Source organism: Salvelinus fontinalis, chromosome 7 (assembly GCF_029448725.1).
Source record: "Salvelinus fontinalis isolate EN_2023a chromosome 7, ASM2944872v1, whole genome shotgun sequence".
Lineage (NCBI taxonomy): Eukaryota > Metazoa > Chordata > Actinopteri > Salmoniformes > Salmonidae > Salvelinus > Salvelinus fontinalis.
In genome coordinates this window covers 64023695-64046326 of record NC_074671.1, presented here as the reverse complement: position 1 = coordinate 64046326, position 22632 = coordinate 64023695, and the positions used below count along the sequence as shown (strand labels likewise).

Here is a 22632-nt window from a genome sequence, read left to right as displayed (position 1 = left end):
GGCAGACCAATTGTTAGCTTAAATATGGTTTTCCCAAACACATTAATTATCAATGACTAACATAACAAATCTAGTTTTGAAAAGACAATTTAAGAAATACACGAAGTCGTTTCATAGCCTGTTTATCATTAAAGAAATAGTAATTTAGTATTAAAAAATTATCCCAAACTAGTGGTGAAAACTGATCACACCATCTCTATCTGATACATGTTGTGTCTACTAGCTCATTCCCACAGAACACTGCAGAGGGAAGCAGCACCAAAGCACCCCCACACCATCACACCTCTAACTCCATGCTTTACGGTGGGAAATACACAAGCGGAGATCATCTGTTCACCCACACCGTGTATCACAAAGACACAGCGGTTGGAACCAAAAATCTCCAATTTGGACTCCAGACCAAAGGACAAATTTCCACCGGTCTAATGAACATTGGTCATGTTTCTTGACCCAAGCAAGTCTCTTCTTCTTACTGGTGTCCTTTGGTAGTGGTTTCTTTGCAGCAATTTGACCATGAAGGCCTGATTCACACAGTCTCCTCTGAACAGTTGATGTTGAGATGTGTCTTTTACTTGAACTCTGTGAAGCATTTTTTTGGGTTGCAATTTCTGAGGCTGGTAACTCTAATGAACTTATCCTCTGCAGCAGAGGTAACTCTGGGTCTTCCTTTCCTGTGGTGGTCCTCATGAGAGCCAGTTTCATCATAGCGCTTGATGGTTTCTGCGACTGCACTTGAAGAAACTTTCAAAGTTCTTGACATTTTCAGTATTGACTGACCTTCATGTCTTAAGGTAATGATGGACTGTAATTTCTCTTTGCTTATTTGAGCTGTTCTTGCCATAATATGGACTTGGTCTTTTACCAAATAGGGCTATCTTCTGTATAGGTATATTGATTGAGGGATCAATATCTTGTCACAACACAACTGATTGGCTCAAACGCATTAAGAAGGAAAGAAATTCCACAAATTAACTTTTAAGAAGGCTCACCTGTTAATTGAAATGCATTCCAGGTGACTACCTCATGAAGCTGGTTGAGCGAATGCCAAGAGTGTGCAAAGCTGTCATCAGGCAAAGGGGGGCTATTTGAAGAATCTCAAATATAAAATATATTTTGATTTGTTTAACACTTTTTTGGTTACTACATGATTCTATATGTGTTATTTCATAGTTGATGTCTTCACTGTTATTCTACAATGTAGAAAATAGTAAAAAATAAAGAAAAACCCTTGAATGAGTAAGTGTTATGAAACGTTTGACCAGTAGTGTGTATATATATATCTTTAATTTTGTTTGCAAACTGATATGTGACACGTATTAATGCCAAAATAACATTTTATTTTTAGCTAAACAGCTGGGGCTCAAATCAGGCTCTGTTCCACCTGCCCTGAATGACGCGTCGCCACTGCCTAAATCTATTATCACTGCACTTTCAACCATATGAAAGCACAACAAAGTTGAAATGGGAAAACAATGTTAGATATTTAGTTTATTTATCCAACAACAATGTGTTCTCACTGTGCTTCAGTTGAGTTTGCATTAACAGTACATGGTGCAAGTGGTAAACGCTGTTCAATAAGGTTCTGACAGATTATTACAACAATTATGAAGATCTCACAGACCTGAAACCTGCTGTCCTGAACATGCACACTTTCTCTGACTACATAAGAACAGTATAGTTACAGCAACCCCAAAATATGTCCATGGATGTTTTATTTGTTTAAAGGTTGAATAAATACTATTACATTAGTTTGTAAGATAATCAAAAATGTCAAAAGTGAAGGTTAGTACATGATTCCATATGTGTTATTTCATAGTTTTGATGTCTTCACTATTATTCTACAATGTAAAAAATAGTACAAATAAAGATATATTTGAGTTAATAAAGCCGCACACAAACATTGTCTCTTTTTTGTTTTCTTGTGTAAGGCAGCTCCAAAATGCAGGTGTTTCAGCCTAGCTCAGTGCTTTCTGTTGAGATGGGGCAAGCCAGCAGAAAATACAGAGTGTAGGGGTTGGTAATGTTCTCTAGTTGCGCCGTGATTGGCTCAATGTTCTGTCACTCATGGGGACACAACGTCACCGCAAAATCTACGGGTAGAGCAAAAAAATTCTAGGCCCTTGGGTGCTGCCAAAGACTCACATTAGAAATGGCCACCCAGGAAAGCTCAAGGTCAGATAAAATGACGTCAAATCAAGTGCGCTGCCCTATGGGACCCCTGATCACGGCCGGTTGTGACCCAGCCCAGGATCGAACCAGAATCTGTAGAGAAGAGAAATTATAGATAAAACGTATCGGTGCTCATTGGCTATAAACATTACACAAGTTGGAAATGGCAAATTCAACAATGAGTGCCAAGGCGCCACTGCAGCCCCGGGTTCGATCCCAGGCTGTATCACATGACCCATGAGGCGGCGCACAATTGGTCCAGAATCGTCCAGGTCAGGGGAGGGTTTGGCCGGCCGGGATGTCCTTGTCTCATGGTGCTCCAGCAACTCCTTGTGGCGGGCCGTACAACTGCAAGCTGACTGTGGTCGTCAGTTCGACAGTGTTTCCTCCGACACATTGGTGCGGCTTGGCTCTTGAGTTAAGCGAGCAGTGTGGTTTGGCTCTCGACCTTCACCAAGTCCGTAGGGGAGTTGCAGCCATGAGAAAAAAAATTGCAACTACCAATTGGATATCACAAAAAAGGACGTAACACCAGGGGCCAGAAAAGTTTGAATACATTGGCCATCATGTCAATCCAGCATGACTTCTGTTGCGTTCAAAACAACTGGAAAGTCAGAACTGGGAAATCTCAGACTTCAGTGAGTTCAAGACAACTGGGAACTCGGACAAAACAACTCAGACTTGTGAAAATACATAAAAAAATATTTTAAACGGTCATCCAACTCAGAATTCCAAGTTGGGAACTCAGGCCTCTTTTAAGAGCCCACAAGAAGGATCACCGCGCAACCTTCCTGTTCAAGTGAGCACGGCACAACAAGGTAAGTCCAAAAATGCTGCTGCTGCATAAATGATGTAATATGCCAGGGAGATGTGTATACTGTAGCTAGGAAAGTAATGCTAAGTGTATGTTGTGTAGTAAGATGTTAGTAGGTCATGTGCCTCACCCTAATAATTTGGTCTATTTTCACCTCTCAAATTTGCCTACTTTTCTGCTTCACCCTATTTTCAACACAATTGGCTGGAACACCTCAATGATTCAGGAAACTTTGATTCCCCATCACTAGAGACAATTAACAAAAAATCTGATGTTGTTAAAATAAAGGTACTTACAAAATGTTTAATTGTGTGTGGTCACTGAATGCACACTCATTATTTTGCAGCATGGGGAAGGGGTGTGGTCACTAAGTATAGATTCTTCTTCTATGGTGTTTATTGGTAGTGTGCAAACCAACATTAACTGTGCATCACTGCCACATTCTGGGCTGGAGTGTGATAGAGACATGTGGTTCTGTCCTGGTGACATCACAGGGTCAGAGAGAACTCCTGACTGTAGTCATACCAAAACACTCCCGGCACTCAGCCCATAAGAGCCATTCATACTGTCAGATCTAATATGAAGAACTGAATACAACCATAAGAACCATTCATACTGTCAGATCTAATATGAAGAACTAACTATAAAAGAAAAGAGTTTGACCAGTACAAATTCATGTAGAATTATTATTTTTATTAAATCGGCAGATCAGTTAAGTTTGCTTCAATGCAGTTATCTAAACATATTCATCATCAATGACAAAAATAACTAATCTAGTTTTAAAATGCAACTAAATAAACAAATGTAGTTGTTTCATAACCTGTATATAATTAAACCAATATTTGTTTAATAAATCAAATATTCCCCCCAAACGAATGGTGAAAACTGATCATCACACCATCTCTATCTGATACATGTTGTCTACTAACTCAATTCCACAGAAAACTGCAGAGGGAAGCAGTACCACCCAGTCAACCAGCCTCATAGAGGTTATTCCATCCTAAGGGCAAATCCAAGGTAATCTCAATATTTTTACAGTAGAAACTAACAAAACACACCAAAACTGACAAGATGCACACTGATCAGTAAAGTAAAGAGAGGCTAAAATTCTATAACGCTCCCTTTCCTCTGTACAGTTCTCACAGTGAGAAACAATAGGATTACAACAGAGTGTGCTAGGATTTCTTGAGAATTAAGTGATGTAATGACTTTAATTTTAGCTGGTCTGAGAGAACTGATGAGGCTTCTCTCCTTTATGTATACGTTGGTGTGTTGTTAAGGTATACAATCGGGAGAAACTCTTCCCACAGTCAGAGCAGTAGTAAGGCTTCTCTCCTGTGTGTGCTCTTTTATGAACTTTTACATCAGTTGATGTTGTGAAGCACTTCCCACAGTCAGAGCAGGAGTAAGGCTTTTCTCCTTTATGTATAAGTTGGTGTGTTTTTAAATTACCCAGTTGGGAGAAACTCTTCCCACACTCAGAGCAGCAATAAGGCTTCTCTCCTGTATGTATTCGCTGGTGGCATTTTAATATATCCAATCGGATGAAACTCTTCCCACAGTCAGGGCAGGAGTAAGGCTTCTCGCCTGTATGTATTCGCTGGTGACATTTTAAGTGGTTCTGTTGAGAGAAACTCTTCCCACAGTCAGAGCAGCAGTAAGGCTTCTCTCCAGTATGAGTATGTTGGTGTTTTTGTAAATGGATCTGTTGAGAGAACCTCTTCCCACAGTCAGAGCAGGAGTAAGGCTTCTCTCCAGTGTGCACTCTCTGATGAATTGTCAGAGTTCCTGATGTTGTGAAGCTCTTCCCACAGTCAGTACAGGAATATGGATTCTCTCCTGTATGTATACGTTCATGTGTTTTAAAGGTATCCAATCGGGAGAAAGTCTTCCCACAGACAGTACAGGAATACAGATTCTTTCCTGTATGTATATGTTCATGTGTTTTTAAGGTATCCAATCGGGAGAAAGTCTTCCCACAGTCAGAGCAGGAATACGGATTCTCTCCAGTGTGTATTTTTAGGTGTATTTTTAGCTTTGATAGAATTGGGAAAATCTCCTCACAATGTGGGCAGTGGTGAGACCTCTTAGCTCTATGACCTTCCTGCTGTTGCTCTCTGGTTGTAGAGCATGTCTCAAAATGGTCTCCTGTGTGAACAACATCAGAAGAACCAGTCAGTTGCTGTGATATACATGTCAATCAAATGTATTTTATGAAGCCCTTTTTACATCAGTAGTTGTCACAAAGTGCTTAACAGAAACCCAGCCTAAAATCCCCAAAGAGCAAGCAATGCAGATGTAGAAGCACAGTAGCCAGGAAAAACTCCCTAGAAGTCAGGAACCTAGAAAGAAACAGAGAGGAACTAGGCTCAGAGGGGTGGCCAGTCCTCTTCTGTCTGTACCGGGTGACATATGTATTCATATCAGTAGGCTGTACAATACAGGGGAATAAAACTATTCTAAAAAGTGGGTAAGAGTTGAAAGCTAAAAAGGTGCGTATCATCCTCCACTCACTATCACAAGGGTTAGTAACTACACAGACTCATTTCATATCATCCTCCACTCACTATCACAAGGGTTAGTAACTACACAGACTCATTTCATATCATCCTCCACTCACTATCACAAGGGTTAGTAACTACACAGACTCATTTCATATCATCCTCCACTCACTATCACAAGGGTTAGTAACTACACAGACTCATTTCATATCATCCTCCACTCACTATCACAAGGGTTAGTAACTACACAGACTCATTTCATATCATCCTCCACTCACTATCACAAGGGTTAGTAACTACACAGACTCATTTCATATCATCCTCCACTCACTATCACAAGGGTTAGTAACTACACAGACTTATTTCATATCATCCTCCACTCACTATCACAAGGGTTAGTAACTACACAGACTCATTTCATATCATCCTCCACTCACTATCACAAGGGTTAGAAACTACACAGACTTATTTCATATCATCCTCCACTCACTATCACAAGGGTTAGAAACTACACAGACTCACTTCATAGAACTTTAAAACACAGGCAGTATGTCTACTTCACTTCTTTAGTCTACTCTCTGATCACTCCAGATAACCCATTGAATAAAACAAATGCTGGCAATACTGGTATCAAACCAGGCAAGTCTCAGTCGCATGAAATAACATCTACCTTCTCATTGAAACAGTTCATCATGAAACAGTTCTACTGCAACTTTTCATGTACAGTGGGAAGTTGGAATGAATAACAAGCTTTGTTGTGCAGTCTGGAGTTTCTCAGGGATGTGATGTCAGAATTACAGAATTTAACCTAGCAGTAGACTGGGTCATAACTTACGGAGGTCTAACTAATGAAGATAACTTATAGTTACCTGCTCTTACCATCATAAACAGATTTCCCAATCTTCTCCTCATCCTCTTCTTCATCTTTAATGTTGACATTCAGCTCCAGTGTTTGACTGCAGTCTTCCAGCTTCACTGATGCCATCTCTGGATCTTGCAGTGCAAACTGGGCTCCACTGTCACAATCAGGACCCAGTGACTGTAGGTTTGGACTCAGTGTGGAAGGAGAGAGGCAGGCTGGGTTTGTCCTCACTGTTGATGTTACCAGCCTCAGACTTAAATTCTAGTCGTCCTGTAGTAACAATGAGAAACAGACACAAAAGTTATTGTCTTGACAGTTCTGGAACTTTCTTTATTCTCTAAAAATATATGATTATTTCTTCTTGTTCAATTCTCACTTCAATAGATCAGGTACCTAAGCATTGAGAACAAAACATTAATTAATTCACATTAGACACAAAGTACACACTTTAAAATTACACAACGTAAGTACACTTAACATATAGTAGATATCCTGAATTCAAATAAATGACTCAAAAACCATTTAGTACAAAGTTATTAGTATGTTTTAAGCAGCACTATGTGCTATTTTCCAGAATAACCTTGTTTTAACTATTATTTCAGTCACACACAATTGTATTTCCCGTTCACACCATATTAACAATTATAGATCAAGAGAGAAACAACTTAAAGTGTCTGAACATTAGTACACATGTATAAAACTGATAATCATTACATTCAGCTTCAAAACAGTAGGGCGACCGTGAAATTGTCTCTCTCTCTGATCAGAGTAAGAACAAGCTCATTTTGACTGGAGCACGGAGCAAGATTCCCACCGGCTGGAGTGTCAGCCTTCTCGCCCGCTCCAATTTCACTCCAGTAGCGCACACTTCATGAGCTCAGGGCCCAGAATGTATTGGTAGTCTACTTGTGTGCTGCTATAACCCCTTGCTTTAGCTACAGTCATTGAGTTTGCTAAATATTTTCATAAAGAAACTGATTTAAAAAAAAACACAGGTGCAAAATCAAGGTGACTTACAAAGATGAGGACCAAGACAAATTTCTTGTGATGTAATGTCCACAACTAAAGAACCATTGATGGTGTACTTACTACATGCTAAAAGACAGGAACAAGGTGGGTAGCTAATGAAGTGTGTCATTGTAGCAAAGTATTTATAAACTAAAAATCAGATATCTTAAAAGTTTCCTTCATTTTGGTTCTATTATCTATACAATAGGCCATAATTGATGTAGACCCAATAGGCCTGGCATATTCACACTTTCAAGGAGCTTTATATTTTGTCTGGGTTATTTTGCCTAAAAACTTTAAGGCCTACCTATAGGAAGACAAAACAACAACTCTGCATCCCTGCCCAGCCTGGCAAGAGTGGCCAAAAAGGTGTTTGCCATCCCCAGCGGCTCTGCAAGCACAGAGAGGATATTCTCCGCTGCTGGCCTGCTGTCCAGGCACCATCACGTGAACCAGAAGCCACAGACTCTGGCCAAATTGGTGTTTCTAAATATACATTCAAAGTCACTGAGCCTAAGCAAGTCACAGTCTACAGTCCATTCGGAAAGTATTCAGACCCCTTCCTTTTTTCAAAATGTTGTTACATTACAGCCTTAATCTAAAATGGATTAAATAATTTTTCCACCTCATCAATCGACACACAATTACCCATAATGACATCACAATAACCCATAATGACATCACAATAACCCATAATGACAAAGCAAAAACAGGTGTAGACATTTTAGCAAATATATTCAAAAAAATATATAGAAATACCTAATTTACATAAGTATTCAGACCCTTTGCTATGAGACTTGACATTGAGCTCAGGTGCATCCCGTTTCCACTGATCATCCTTGAGTTGTTTCTACAACTTGATTGGAGTCCACCTATGGTAAAAATAAATTGATTGAACATGATTTAGCAATGCACACACCTGTCTATATAATGTCCCACAGTTGACAGTGCATGTCAGAGCAAAAACCAAGCCATGAGGTCGAAGGAATTGTCCATAGAGCTCCAAGACAGGATTGTATCGAGGCACAAATCTGGGGAAGGGTACCAACATTTCTGAAGCATTGAAGGTCCCCAAGAATAGTTGCCCCTATCATTCTTAAATGGAAGAAGTTTGGAACCACCAAGACTATTCCTAGAGCTGGCCGCCTGGCCAAACTTAGCAATCGGTGGCAAAGGGCCTTGGTCAGGGAGGTGACCAAGAACCCGATGGTCACTGACAGAGCTCCAGAGTTCCTCTGTGGAGATGGGAGAACCTTCCAGAAGGACAACGATCTCTGTAGCGCTCCACCAATCAGGCCTTTATGGTAGAGTAGCCAGATGGAAGCCACTCCTCAGTAAAAGCCACATGACAGCCCGCTTGGAGTTTGCCAAAAGCCCCCTAAAGGACTCTCATACCATGAGGAACAAGATTTTATGGTCTGATTAAACCAAGATTGAACTCTTTGGCCTGAATGCCAAGCGTCACGTCTGGTGGAAGCATCATGCTGTGGGGATGTTTTTCAGAGGCAGGGATTGTGAGACTAGTCAGGATCGAGGGAACGATGAACAGAGCTAAGTACAGAGAGATCCTTGATGAAAACCTGCTCCAGAATACTCAGTACCTCAGACTGGGGTGAAGGTTCACCTTCCAAAAGGACAATGACCCTAAGCACACAGCCAAGACAACACAAGAGTGGCTTCGGGACAAGCCTCTGGAAGTCCTTGAGTGTCCAAGCCAGAGCCCGGACTTGAACTCGATCGAACATCTTTGGAGAGACCTGAAAATAGCTGTGCAGCGAAGTTAACCATCCAACCTGACAGAGATTGAGAAGATCTACAGAGAATGGGAGAAACTCCCCAAATACAGGTGTGCCAAGCTTGTAGCGTCATACCCAGAAGCCTCAAGGCTGTAATCGCTGCCAAAGGTGCTTCAACAAAGTACTGAGTAAAGGGTCTGAATACTTATGGAAATGCAATATATATACTTTTTTATAAATTGACAAAAATGTCTAAAAAACAGTTATTGCTTTGTCATTATGGGGTATTGTGTGTAGATTGATGAGGAGAAAAAACGATTTAATCCATTTCAGAATAAGACTAATGTAATAAAATGTGGGAAAAGTCAAGGGGTCTGAATACACTGTATATTCTATATTATTATAGACTGATTTAATACAACTAAATGCTGTTAAAATGCTGAGCGCTTAATGTTCCTGACTCCCTACCAGTCTAGTGTCGCACTTAGGGATGCCAACTGTCCCGTATTAGCCGGGATGTCCCTTATATTGGGCTAAATTGGTTTGTCCCATACCCCCTTGTCCCGTATATTCATCCAATCACAGTATAACGTAAACGCGCCAATTCCTGCAAAGTAATTTCTGTTGTTGTTCGGTCGGTTTTGCATATCAAGGAAATATGGATCAATCTGGAAAAAAAGACTGTGCAGCTACAAAAACAATGTGAAGCAACAAAGATGTGGGTTAAGCACGTCAGTGGTGACTCGACGAAAGCTTTCTGTTCTTTATGCCGTCAGGAATTCTCAATTGGCCAATGGAGGGGAGAGTGACCTAACTCAGCATGCATCAACAGAAATGCACAAGAAGGCCACGCTAGCTAAAGGTGCTAGGCTAGCAATATCGGCGCATTCTTCGTGACGTCTACTGCGGGAAATGATCCGCCTCCTACGGAAGGTGAGCCCGTGTATTTCTCAGTGACGCCTCCAACAAGGGAAATAGAAACAGGTTTCCTGTGAGATATTTCTCTGTGTCTGTCTGGAAAAAGCACGAACAGGATATTAGACACATCACAGCCTATGGCGCAGATAATGCCAATGTCAACTTTGGAAAACACCACTCCGTTTACCAGTTATTGAGCAGTGACAACAATCGCATTCTGAAAGCTAATTGCCCAGCCCACATAACTCATAATGCCTTTTGCCTTTCCAATTGAATACACTGTATATTCATTCCCATAACACCATACCCACACCGCCGTGTCACCGTGCACGCCATATTTAGTCCCTTATTTGGTAGTGAGAAAGTTGGCAACCCTAGTCGCACTCGCAATTGCTTCACAATGTATTTCTTTGTTGGCTACAGCCTTGAAATAATTGAAATAATATAGCCTAAATTATTAATTTCCTTCTTAGGCTCCCTGTCTGGCACCTGGCCTATTTATAGTGTTATATGCTGTTTAATATAACATGTAGCCTATTTGAAATGATGAGCGCTTCTTACATTCACCTTTTCATGTTTATTAAAAACTTTTAATTCAAATCATATGGCTTGGTTTCAATAGTTCAAAACCAAATGGTAGGTCCATGTAGTCACAAAAATAGATGGGTGTTGGTTACATTGTGATTTTAATGAATGGAGCGGCAATTTTCTTTCCTGTAAACTAAGTGCAGGTTTTAGCGGAGCATTTGGAAAGGACGTGGAACGCCGGAACAGTGAGCGGGATTTCCGACCGCTCAACTCTGCTCATCTACTCTCTGTCTCTGATGCATCCGCACTGCCTGTACTGAAGTCTGGTGACGCAGTTGTTGGCGCCGCCATTTTACCAGCTCGCGTCACTAACTTAGAAATGTCAAATAAATGGATCCTTTAGGAAATGACCTTGATGAAATTATGTACATTCACTTAGACAAACCAACGTCTCTAGTTATGTGACTTGTAAAATAACTTATCGCGTTCTTCACTCATTCGGTTTAACAGGAAACAGGAAACAAATAGCACATAAAACCTTTACCAAACGTTATACCTGACATGATAGTAGACGGATTTGTTACCTGATATGTTATGACATATTCTTTCGAAATTATGTTTAAACGTGCTATTACATACCTTTAGTAATATAAAAGCTATCGTTTCGACAGCACAGTTCTGCGGCTTTACTTCCTGTTCCTCCACTACCACAGTTCAACAGCGACATTACAGATAGAACAATGAGACAGTTATTTCACCGGATGTATAAATGTGAAGCATCCGCTTGGCGTTTCCACTCTGACTGGCAGTGGGAGAAGATGGAAAGAGATGAATTTTGGCCGACATTTTGCATTTTCTCATCGAAGAAACATCTGATGTCAATACAGTTATTTGTTCCCACAACTAAAATGCTATGAACAGAGTAGACTTCACCCTTTGCAAAAGTTTTTAACAATCGCGTTATTTAGAAGGCGTGCAAAGGTGAATTGAGTTATTGCACAAGTGCATTTCAAAGAGGAGGCGTTACCTAACGGAAATATGCAGATGAATGCTAGAATGCGCCAATAGGATCTTGCTAGCTCGTGCTTGGCTCTGCCCAGCTCCTTGCTTATTCTGCACACTATGATTCATTTGGTCCCGTTTGGTAGGCTGTAGTCTATCTTGGTTAAGTTATAAAACCCTTTGGCGACATCTTATTTTTTGGTATAATGGCATTCTGCCACCTCCACTACAGGTGGGTAATAAAGATCCCTAAAATGAAATAATACAGGGTTTAAAAAAATTATATATATATATATACTTTAAAGACGAATCCATACAAACTATCGACATTTAAATTAGACTGAATCAGCCTGCTTTTCTGTTCTAATCAGGTCGGTTTTCTGCAGCCAGTAGTCCTTGCAGTGAAGTCTTGGAGGCCCAAAAACTTCTCAAATGCAGATATAATGATGTCCATCTTACTGGACTTCTTGTGCAGTACAATTAATAACTGTGGCTATAAATGCTACAAAATCCATCTTCTTCACAATAAGTGTATCCAGATCACTTGATTGACGTACAACATTTGCAACTCGTTGCGGTGCATCCAACACCATATCTGCTTCAGAACTGTGGCCTTTTTCCCCTTCAACTCTCTTCACTGTCTCCACATAGGAGATTTGCTGTACAGCCCTGATCCTTGACCCGTCAACCTCTTTCACCCTAAACAGGGCACTCTGGGAATTCTGGAATACGACCCCCACCACAGTTGCAACATTTTACATTCAGACTCTTCAATAACATATTCCTTCTGTCTGCAAACACTTTACACTTTTTAGACTTCATGCATTGCATCAGGTTTAACACGAACGCTCTTACTGGGTAACGTATATATCCCAGCTTTACATAGTGTGGTGACAGAAATTAAAGTTATTAGTAATTAAGGTTTGTTTGTGATTAAATGCTTAAACTACTGCATTAATGAACTTGTGTGTGGGAAGACAGACCTGTGACCATAAGAGAACAAGCACTGCAGACTTTACAATTTTCTCTGTGGCTTCCTCTTAGGGCGAAGGCTCTGTTCCTCTTTCTCCTAAATATTCTCTGTACCTCTTTCTCCTTAACGTCTAGATGTAGCGCCAATATAGCTTGCAACCATGATAATGTATGGGGTTAATTTCACGCCATATGTATTGAATATAAAATAAATTGTGAACATGAAAAATAAAGTTGAGAATGTAAACATATTTTCGAGGACGGGTGAAATAGATGTTGAAATCAAAAACCAAACAATTGAAAGCAAAATGTATAGAAAATATAGCAAAACCCAAAACCTTGTAAGCAAATCATTTTAAAGCGAGAGCAAAACTCTGACAAATTATTTTAAAAAATATTTGAATTGATTGGTTTTTGATTTCAACATCCATTATTTCACCCTTCCTCGAAAATATGTTTACATTCTCAACTTTATTTTTAATGTTCACGATTTATTTTATTTTGAATTCAGTATGGCGTGAAATTGACCCCATAATAATGCATCCTATTGTTGAGACGAACAAAGTAACATAATGAGCTGAGGGGCGCCGGCGTGTTTCCTATTGGCTAGGGATTAGAGAAAAGGAGAACGACTCTTCGCTCTGCACTTATGATTTTGGGGTAGAATGTTGTGCAAAGGGCGTTTATGCACGTGCTATAAAATAACTCTGACGTCTTTGTATCCCTGGGTTCTCAACTATACACCATTGAGGTGATGTTTGACCAGGCTCAGTTTTGCAAATCTTAATTAAAATAAAGGTTGTTTGAAGAATCTAGTCTCTCTCCTTTCTCGTTAGAATTTCCACGACAACAAGGCGGTACACACTCAGCAAAACATCAATACTACAGATAAACTTTGCTTCTATTCCCCCCTCTCCATACGGCGGTACACTCAGCAAAACATCAATACTACAGATAAACGTTGCTTCTATTCCCCCCTCTCCATACGGCGGTACACTCAGCAAAACATCAATACTACAGATAAACTTTGCCTCTATTCCCCCCTCTCCATACGGCGGTACACACTCAGCAAAACATCAATACTACAGATAAACTTTGCCTCTATTCCCCCCTCTCCATACGGCGGTACACACTCAGCAAAACATCAATACTACAGATAAACTTTGCTTCTATTCCCCCCTCTCCATACGGCGGTACACACTCAGCAAAACATCAATACTACAGATAAACTGTGCTTCTATTCCCCCCTCTCCATACGGCGGTACACACTCAGCAAAACATCAATACTACAGATAAACTTTGCCTCTATTCCCCCCTCTCCATACGGTGGTACACACTCAGCAAAACATCAATACTACAGATAAACTTTGCCTCTATTCCCCCCTCTCCATACGGCGGTACACACTCAGCAAAACATCAATACTACAGATAAACTTTGCTTCTATTCCCCCCTCTCCATACGGCGGTACACACTCAGCAAAAACAGCTTTTACCGGTGCCCTGCTCTGAAAATCAAAGCTGTCCACTTCATGCGTTTACTTCGTGATCCACAATGCACGCTCATTTTGCTCTTTAGATACACACAATATCAACACCATACCACTTCTGGTTACTTTGGCTGCATCCACTTCTCCCAACGCCTACTTCACCATCCTCGTGGCTTCAAAAGGGTTTCCCAAATGAACATCCTTATCCAAAAAACGTACTCCAACAAGCAACGTTTCAGACTCATTTTGCACACCAATTTTTGTCCTTTTTGTTCCATTCTTGGATGGAAAGTAATTTGCCCTTGTAGTTGCTAGTTTGAAGCAAGGTTTACATCCTATAACTGATGAAGAACAATCTCGTTTTATGCATGGTCAACACATTAGTAATAATCTCAGGTTGACCTTTTAGATATGATTGACTATAATGACCTCATCCTTGATGATAGTTTTCTTATGTTTATTGATTTTTATAAAGCATTTATCCCGCGAAACACGTTTTGGAAAGATTCAAGCCGAATAATGAGTATAATTGGGATTTCTGTGGATGTCTTTTTTTCCTGTATTTACAGTATAAATTGTTTTAATTAACATACATAACTTTGTTACAAAGATAACAGGACATGTTGTACAATTAAATTATATGATTTAGTTCAGAAATTCAGACATTGATAAGGAATTAGTATATTTCAGTCTTCTCAGGAGACTGAAAAGATTTGGTATGGGTCCCCAGATCCTGAAAAAGTTCTACAGCTGCACCATCAAGAGCATCTTAACCGGTTGCATCTCCACCTGGTATGGCAACTGTTTGGCATCTGACCGTAAGGCACTACAGAGGGACTTGCGTACGGCCCAGTACATCACTAGGACCAAGCAGGACCTATATACTAGGCGGTGTCAGAGGAAAGCCCAAAAAATGGTCAACGACTCCAATCACCCAGGTCATAGACTGTTCTCTCTGCTTCCGCACGGCAAGCGGTACCAGAGCCAAAAGGCTCCTTAACAGCTTCTACCCCCAAGCCATAAGACTGCTGAACAGTTAATCAAATGGCCACCCAGAATACTTCCCCCCTTTGTTTTTACACTGCTGCTACTCTCTGTTTATTATCTATGCAGTCACTTTACAAATGACTTTGACTAACCTGTACCCCTGGTACCCCCTGTATATAGCCTCGTTATTGTTATGTCATTTTCTTGTGTTACTTTTAGATTGTTGTTTTTACTTTAGTTTATTTAGTAAATATTTTCTTAACTCTATTTCTTGAACTGCATTGTTGGTTAAGCAGTCATTGTAAATAAGAATGTGTTCTTAACTGACTTGCTTAGTTAAATAAAGGTTACATTAATAAAGGCTTGCAAGTAAGCATTTCACAGTAAGGTCTACACCTGATTTGATTTGAAATGATCTGATTCAAAACCTAACTTTTTTTCACTTTATAAATGAATTTATAAAAGTATTATAATAGTAGTGTTATTAATGAATATGATCTGTTTGTGTAGGACTCCTGGTCATGGAAACAGTTTGTTTGCTATTTTTGCATTTGACTATTCCTCTTTTCTTTGTTGATGTTTGTTATTAATAAAATATTAAATACTGCTATGCCACCAAGTTTCCCAATCAGCCTTTGAAAATGGTGGACTGATGCAGGGCAAAGAAAAAGGTCAACATTTATGATATACAGTCAAAGGTTTGAACAAACCTACTCATTCAAAGGTTTTTCTTTATTTTTTACTATTTTCTACATTGTAGAACAATAGTGAATATATCAAAACTATGAAATAACACATATGGAATCATGTAGTAAACAAAAAGTGTTAAACAAATCTAAATATATTTTTGATTCTTCAAAGTTGTCACCCTTTGTCTTGATGACAGCTTTGCACACTCTTGGCATTCTCTCAACCAGCTTCGAGGTAGTGACCTGGAATACATTTCAATTAACAGATGTGCCTTGATAAGAGTTAATTTGTGGAATTTATTTCCTTCTAAATGCGTTTTGAGCAATCAGTTGTGTTGTGACCTTTTGACCCGTACCGTACACATGGATTTTGTGTAGTAGAGTAGGGGCCTGAGGGCACACACTTAATATGTTGTGAAATCTGTTGTGAATGTATTGTAATGTTTCAAAAAAAGGATAACTGCTTTAATTTTGCTGGACCCCAGTAAGAGTAGCAGCTGCCTTGGCAGCAGCTAATGGGGATCCATAATAAATACAAATCTGTAAGGTTGTCCAATGGGACAGGTAGTCCATGCAAGCACCAGACTCTTGAATGATTTTCTTGGCCTTCCTTTGACATCAGGTGTTGTGGATGTCCTGGAGGGCAGGCAGCGTGGCCCTGATGATGCGTTGGGCTGAACGCACCACCCTCTGGAGAGCAATGTAGTTGAGGAGCAGTTGCCGTACCAGGCGGTGATGCAGCCCGACAGAATGCTCTCAATGGTGCATCTGTAGAAGTTTGTCAGGGTGTTAGGAGCCAGGCACTGTTGCGCCTTCTTCACCATGATGTCGGTGTGGCGAGATAATTTCCGGTCCTCAGTGATGTGCACACGAGGAACTTTAAACTTTTGACACCCGTCGAGGAAGATGCATCCTCTTCTGTCTCCTGTAGTCCACAATAAGCTCCTTCGTTTTGTTGATGTTGAGGGAGAGGTTATTTTCCTGGCTCCATGCCGCCAGGGCTCTAACCTCCTCCCTGTAGGCTGTCTCGCCGCTGTTGGTAATCAGGCTTACTATTGTCGTGTCGTCAGCAAACTTGATGATTGAGTTGGAGTCGTGCATGGCTACGCAGGAATGGATGAACAGGGAGTACAGGATGGGGACTGAGCAAACACCTCTGCGGGGCCCCCGTGTTGAGGATCAGTGTGGCGGAGGTGTTGCCTACCCTCACCACCTGGGGTCGGCCCGTCAGTAAATCTAGGACCCAGTTGCACATGGAAGATTTCAGAACGAAGGCTCTGAGCTTAGTGACGAGCTTAGAGGGCACTATGGTGTTAAAAGCTGAGCTGTAGTCACTAAACAACATTCTCACATAGGTATTCCTCTTGTCCAGGTGGGATAGGGCGGTGTGCAGTACAATGACGATTCTGCCGTCCGTGGATCTGTTGGGGCGGTAAGTGAATTGTGTGGGTCTACGTTGTCAGGTAAGGTGGAGGTGATATGATCCTTAACTAGTCTCTCAAAGCACTTCATGATGACAGAAGTGAGTGCTACAGGGCAATAGTCATTTTGTTCAGTTACCTTCGCTTTCTTGGCTACAGGAACAACAGTGGACATCTTGAAGCAAAGTGGGTACAACAGATTGGTATAGGGAGAGATGGAATATGTCCGTAAACACTCCAGCCAGCTGTACACAAGAATAATACAAAAGAGAAGAGATTGACCAACACAAATACACGTACAAAATGTATTGGCAGATCAATGCAGTTATCCAAACATGTTCATCATTAATGACTAAAATAACAAATGTAGTTTAAAAAAGACAACTTAATAAACATGCAGTCGTTTCATAGCCTGTGTATCATTAAACAAATAGTAATTTAGTAGCAACAAATAATCCAGTCAAATTTATGGTGAAAACTGATGATGTGATGATCTCTATCTGATACATGTTGTATCTACCAGCTCATTCCCACAGAACACTGATTATCACACCATCTCTATCTGATACATGTTGTATCTACCAGCTCATTCCCACAGAACACTGATTATCACACCATCTCTATCTGATACATGTTGTCTACCAGCTCATTCCCACAGAACACTTTAGATGAAAGCAGTACTACCACAGTCAACCCTCAGACTTCATTGTTTCAATGAGAGACACCTCAGAGGGTATTCAACCCTAAGGGCAAATCCATGGTGATCTCAATATCTCTACAGTAGAAGCTAACAAAACACACTGATCAGTAAAGTAGAGGCTAACGTTGTAGAAAACACTCCCTTTCCACTGCAGTGAGAAACAACAGTGTGCTACGCTTTCTTCTTTTGATCAAATGAACTGTTACTACTTCCTTTATGAGAATTAAGTGATTGAATTAAGTGATTACTTTCATTTTAGCTGGTCTGAGAGAACTGATGATGCTTCTCTCCGTTATGTATACATTGATGTGTTTTTAAGGTATTCAATCTGGAGAAACTCTTGTCCACAGTCACAGTGGTAAGGCTTCTCTCATGTGTGTTCTGCGATGAACGTTTACCTTAGCATTTACCACGATCAGAGCAGGAGTGAGGCTTCTCTCCTTTATGTATACATTGGTGGGTTTTTAGGTTGCCCGATATGGAGAAACTCTTCCCACAGTCAGAGCAGGAGAATGGCTTCTCTCCTGTGTGTATAAGTTGGTGGGTTTTTAGGTTGCATGATACAGAGAAACTCTTCCCACAGACAGAGCAGGAGAATGGCTTTTCGCCTGTGTGTATACGTTGGTGGGTTTTTAAGGTATTCAACCTGGAGAAACTTTTCCCACAGTCACAGAAGTAAGGCTTCTCTCCTGTGTGTGTTCTCCAATGAACATTTACTTCCGCTGATGTTTTGAAGCATTTACCACAGTCAGAGCAGGAGTAAGGCTTCTCTCCTTTATGGATACGTAGGTGGGTTTTTAAGTTGCCTGACATGGAGAAACTCTTCCCACAATCAGAGCAGGAGAATGGCTTCTCTCCTTTATGTATACGTTGGTGGGTTTTTAGGTTGCCCGATACGGAGAATCCCTTCCCACAGTCAGAACAGGAGAATGGCTTCTCTCCTGAGTGTATACGTTGGTGGGTTTTTAAGTTGCCCAGTTGAGAGAAACTCTTCCCACAGTCAGAGCAGACGTAAGGTTTCTGTCCTTTATGTATTAGTTGGTGACTTTTTAAGGCATCCAATCGGGAGAAACTCTCTCCACAGTCAGAGCAGGTGTAAGGCTTCTCTCCAGTGTGCACTCTCTGATGAATGGTTAATTTAGCTGATTTAATGAAGCATTTCCCACAGTCAGAGCAGGAGTAAGGCTTCTGTCCTTCATGTATTAATTGGTGATTTTTTAAGGTATCCAATCGGGAGAAACTCTTTCCACAATCAGAGCAGAAATAAGGCTTCTCTCCTGTGTGCACTCTCTGGTGAATTGTCAGAGCCCTCGATGTTGTGAAGCTATTCCCACAGTCAGCGCAGAAGTATGGCTTCTCTCCGGTGTGTATACGTTGGTGTGATTTTAAGTGGCCATATTGGGAGAAACTCGATCCACAGTCAGAGCAGGAGTAAGGCTTCTCTCCTGTGTGCACTCTCTGATGAATGGTTAATTTAGATGATCTATTGAAGCATTTCCCACAGTCGGTGCAGGAGTAAGGCTTTTCTCCAGTGTGCTCTGGAACTGTCAGATCCCTTGATGTTGTGAAGCTCTTCTCACAGGCAGTGCAGGAATACAGATTCTCTCCTCTTTGCATTTTTAGGTGTATTTTTAGCTTTGATAGAATTGGGAAAATCTCCTCACAATGTGGGCAGTGGTGAGACCTCTTAGCTCTGTGACCTTCCTGCTGTTGCTCTCTGGATGTAGAGAATGTCTCAACATGGTCTCCTGTGAGAACAACATCAGAAGAACCAGTCAGTGAGATATACATATGACTTCATATACAGTGCCTTCAGAAAGTATTCACAGCCCTTGACTTTTTATACATTTTGTTGTGTTTCAGCCTGATTTTAAAATGGATTAAATTGAGTCATTGGCCTACACACAATACCACACACATACAAGGGCATGGATACATGACTAGATATTGTTGTACCAACATGAATTCTACTACGACTATGTAGCATCTGAATATGAATACCACATCTGTAGATTCTAAACCACCAGTTGGAGGACAGATCACCTGGAGGACAGATGGAACTAAACCACCAGTTGGCCAGAAAGTGTTATATATGGGAGGCCTGTAAACGGTTTTGTCTTTACCCCATAACGTCAGTGGAATCCCCCATAACGTCAGTGGAATCCCCCATAACGTCAGTGGAATCCCCCATAACGTCAGTGGAATCCCCCATAACGTCAGTGGAATATCCCATAACGTCAGCGGAATACCCCATAACGTCAGTGGAATACCCCATAACGTCAGTGGAATACCCCATAACGTCAGTGGAATCCCCCCCATGTCAGTGGAATACCTCATAACGTCAGTGGAATACCCCCATAACATCAGTGGAATCCCCCATAACGTCAGTGGAATCCCCCCCATGTCAGTGGAATACCTCATAACGTCAGTGGAATAACCCCATAACATCAGTGGAATACCCCATAACGCCAGTGGAATATCCCATAACGTCAGCGGAATACCCCATAACGCCAGTGGAATACCCCATAACGTCAGTGGAATACCCCATAACGTCAGTGGAATACCCCATAACGTCAGTGGAATCCCCCCATAACGTCAGTGGAATACCCCCATAACGTCAGTGGAATACCCCATAACGTCAGTGGAATACCCCCATAACATCAGTGGAATACCCCCATAACGTCAGTGGAATACCCCATAACGTCAGTGGAATACCCCATAACGTCAGTGGAATACCCCATAACGTCAGTGGAATCCCCCCCCATGTCAGTGGAATACCTCATAACGTCAGTGGAATCCCCCATAACATCAGTGGAATACCCAATAATGTCAGTGGAATACCCCCATAACATCAGTGGAATACCCCATAACGCCAGTGGAATACCCCCATAACGTCAGTGGAATAGCCCATAATGTTGAGTCAATAAGTATTCAACCCCTTTGTTATGGCAAGCTTAACAAGTCACATGGTCTCACTCTGTGTGCAATAATAGTGTACAACAGGTGTAGACCTTACAGTGAAATGCTTACTTACGAGCCCCTAACCAACAATGCAGTTTAAAAAAATACAGATAAGAATAAGAAATAAAAGTAACAAGTAATTAAAGAGCAGCAGTAAAATAACATGTGCAGGGGCACCGGTTAGTTGAGGTAATATGTACATGTAGGTAGAGTTATTAAAATGACTATGCATAGATGATAACAACAGAGAGTAGCAGCAGTGTAAAATAGAGGGGGGGAGGCAATGCAAATAGGCTGGGTCGCCATTTGATTAGGTATTCAGGAGTCTTATGGCTTGGGAGTAGAAGCTGTTAAGAAGCCTCTTGGACCTAGACTTGGCGCTCCGGTACTGCTTGCAGTGAGGTAGCAGAGAGAACAGTCTATGACTAGGGTTGCTGGAGTCTGACAATTTTTAAGGCCTCCTCTGACACCGCCTGGTATAGAGGTCCTGGATGGCAGGAAGCTTGGCCCCAGTGATGTACTGGGCCATTTGCACTACCCTCTGTAGTGCCTTGTGGTTGGAGGCCGAGCAGTTGCCATACCAGGCAGTGATACAACCATATTCATATCCTGAATACAAAGCGTTATGTTTGGGGTAAATCCAACACAACACATCAAGAGTCCCACTCTACACATGGTGGTAGCTGCATCATGTTATGGGTGTGCTTGTCATCAGCAAGGACTTGAAAGTTTTTTCGGGAGATAAAAAGAAACGGAATAGAGCTAAGCACCGGCAAAATCCTAGAGGAATACCTGGTGCAGTCTGCTTTGCAACAGACACTGGGAAACAAATTCACATTTCAGAAGGGCAATAACCGAAAAAACAAGGCCAAATATACACTGGAGTTGCTTACCAAGACAATATTGAATGTTCTTGAGTGGCCTAGTTAGTTTTGACTTAAATCAGCTTGAAAATCTATGGCAAGACATGAAAATCGCTGTCTAGCCATGATCAACAACCAACTTGACAGAGCTTAAAGAATTTGTACAACATTGTACCATCCAGGTGTGCAAAATTCTTAGAGACTTACCTAGAAAGACTCACAGCTGTAATTGCTACCAAAGGTGTTTCTACAAAGTATTGACTCGGGGGGTGTGAATACTTATGTAAATTTGATATTTCTGCACTTCAATTTGTATAAATTTGCAAACATTTCTAAATACATTATGTATGTCATTATTGGGTATATTAAAAATCAATTTCATCCATTTAGAATTTAGGCTGTAACATAAAATGCAGAATAAGTCAAGGGGTATGAATACTTTCTGAAGGCTCTATACTGTACAATACAAAAGGGGAATACAATTATTCTAAAAGTGGACAACAGCTGATTGCAAAAAGGAGTGAAAATTCAGACCCATATAATCCTCCACTCACTATCACAAGGGTTAGTAACTACACAGACTTATTTCATAGAACTTTAAAACATTGGCAGTTTATCTTGTTCACTTCTTTAGTCTACTCTCTGCAGACTCCAGATAACCCAGTGAATAAAACAAACACTGGCAATACTGTTGTTGGAAAGAACAACACAAGCTTTGTTGTACAGTCTGGTGTTCTTCAGGGATGTGATGTCAGACTTACAGAATTTACAATAGCAATAGACTGGGTCATAACTTAGTAAGATAGAACCTGCCTTTACCATGACTAACAGATTTCCCAATCGTCTCCTCCTCTTCTTCATCTTTAATGTTGACATTCAGCTCCAGTGTTTGACTGCAGTCTTCCAGCTTCACTGATGCCATCTCTGGATCCTGCAGTGCAAACTAGGCTCCACTGTCACAATCAGGACCCAGTTACTGTAGGTTTGGACTCGGTGTGGAAGGAGAGAGGCAGG

The 22632-nt window shown here is 41.0% G+C and overlaps 2 protein-coding genes across 2 annotated transcripts in view; both read right to left on the bottom strand.

Moving 5' to 3' along the window:
- Positions 1-3661: 3661 nt before the first annotated feature.
- LOC129860107 (zinc finger protein 239-like) lies at positions 3662-6366 on the bottom strand. The gene is made up of 2 exons (XM_055930427.1): positions 6354-6366; positions 3662-5131 (listed from the first exon to the last, which is right to left on the bottom strand). The coding sequence occupies exons 1-2, from the start codon at positions 6364-6366 to the stop codon at positions 4200-4202; spliced, it is 945 nt and encodes a 314-aa protein (XP_055786402.1). The 3' UTR covers positions 3662-4199.
- Positions 6367-17735: 11369 nt separating this feature from the next.
- The window catches only part of LOC129860216 (zinc finger protein 345-like), a 52572-nt gene continuing 47675 nt past the window's right edge, over positions 17736-22632 (bottom strand). The window contains exon 5 of the mRNA XM_055930607.1: positions 17736-19277. Coding sequence (XP_055786582.1) covers positions 18194-19277 — 1084 coding nt within the window. The 3' untranslated portion in view covers positions 17736-18193. The remainder of the gene's footprint in view (positions 19278-22632) is intronic.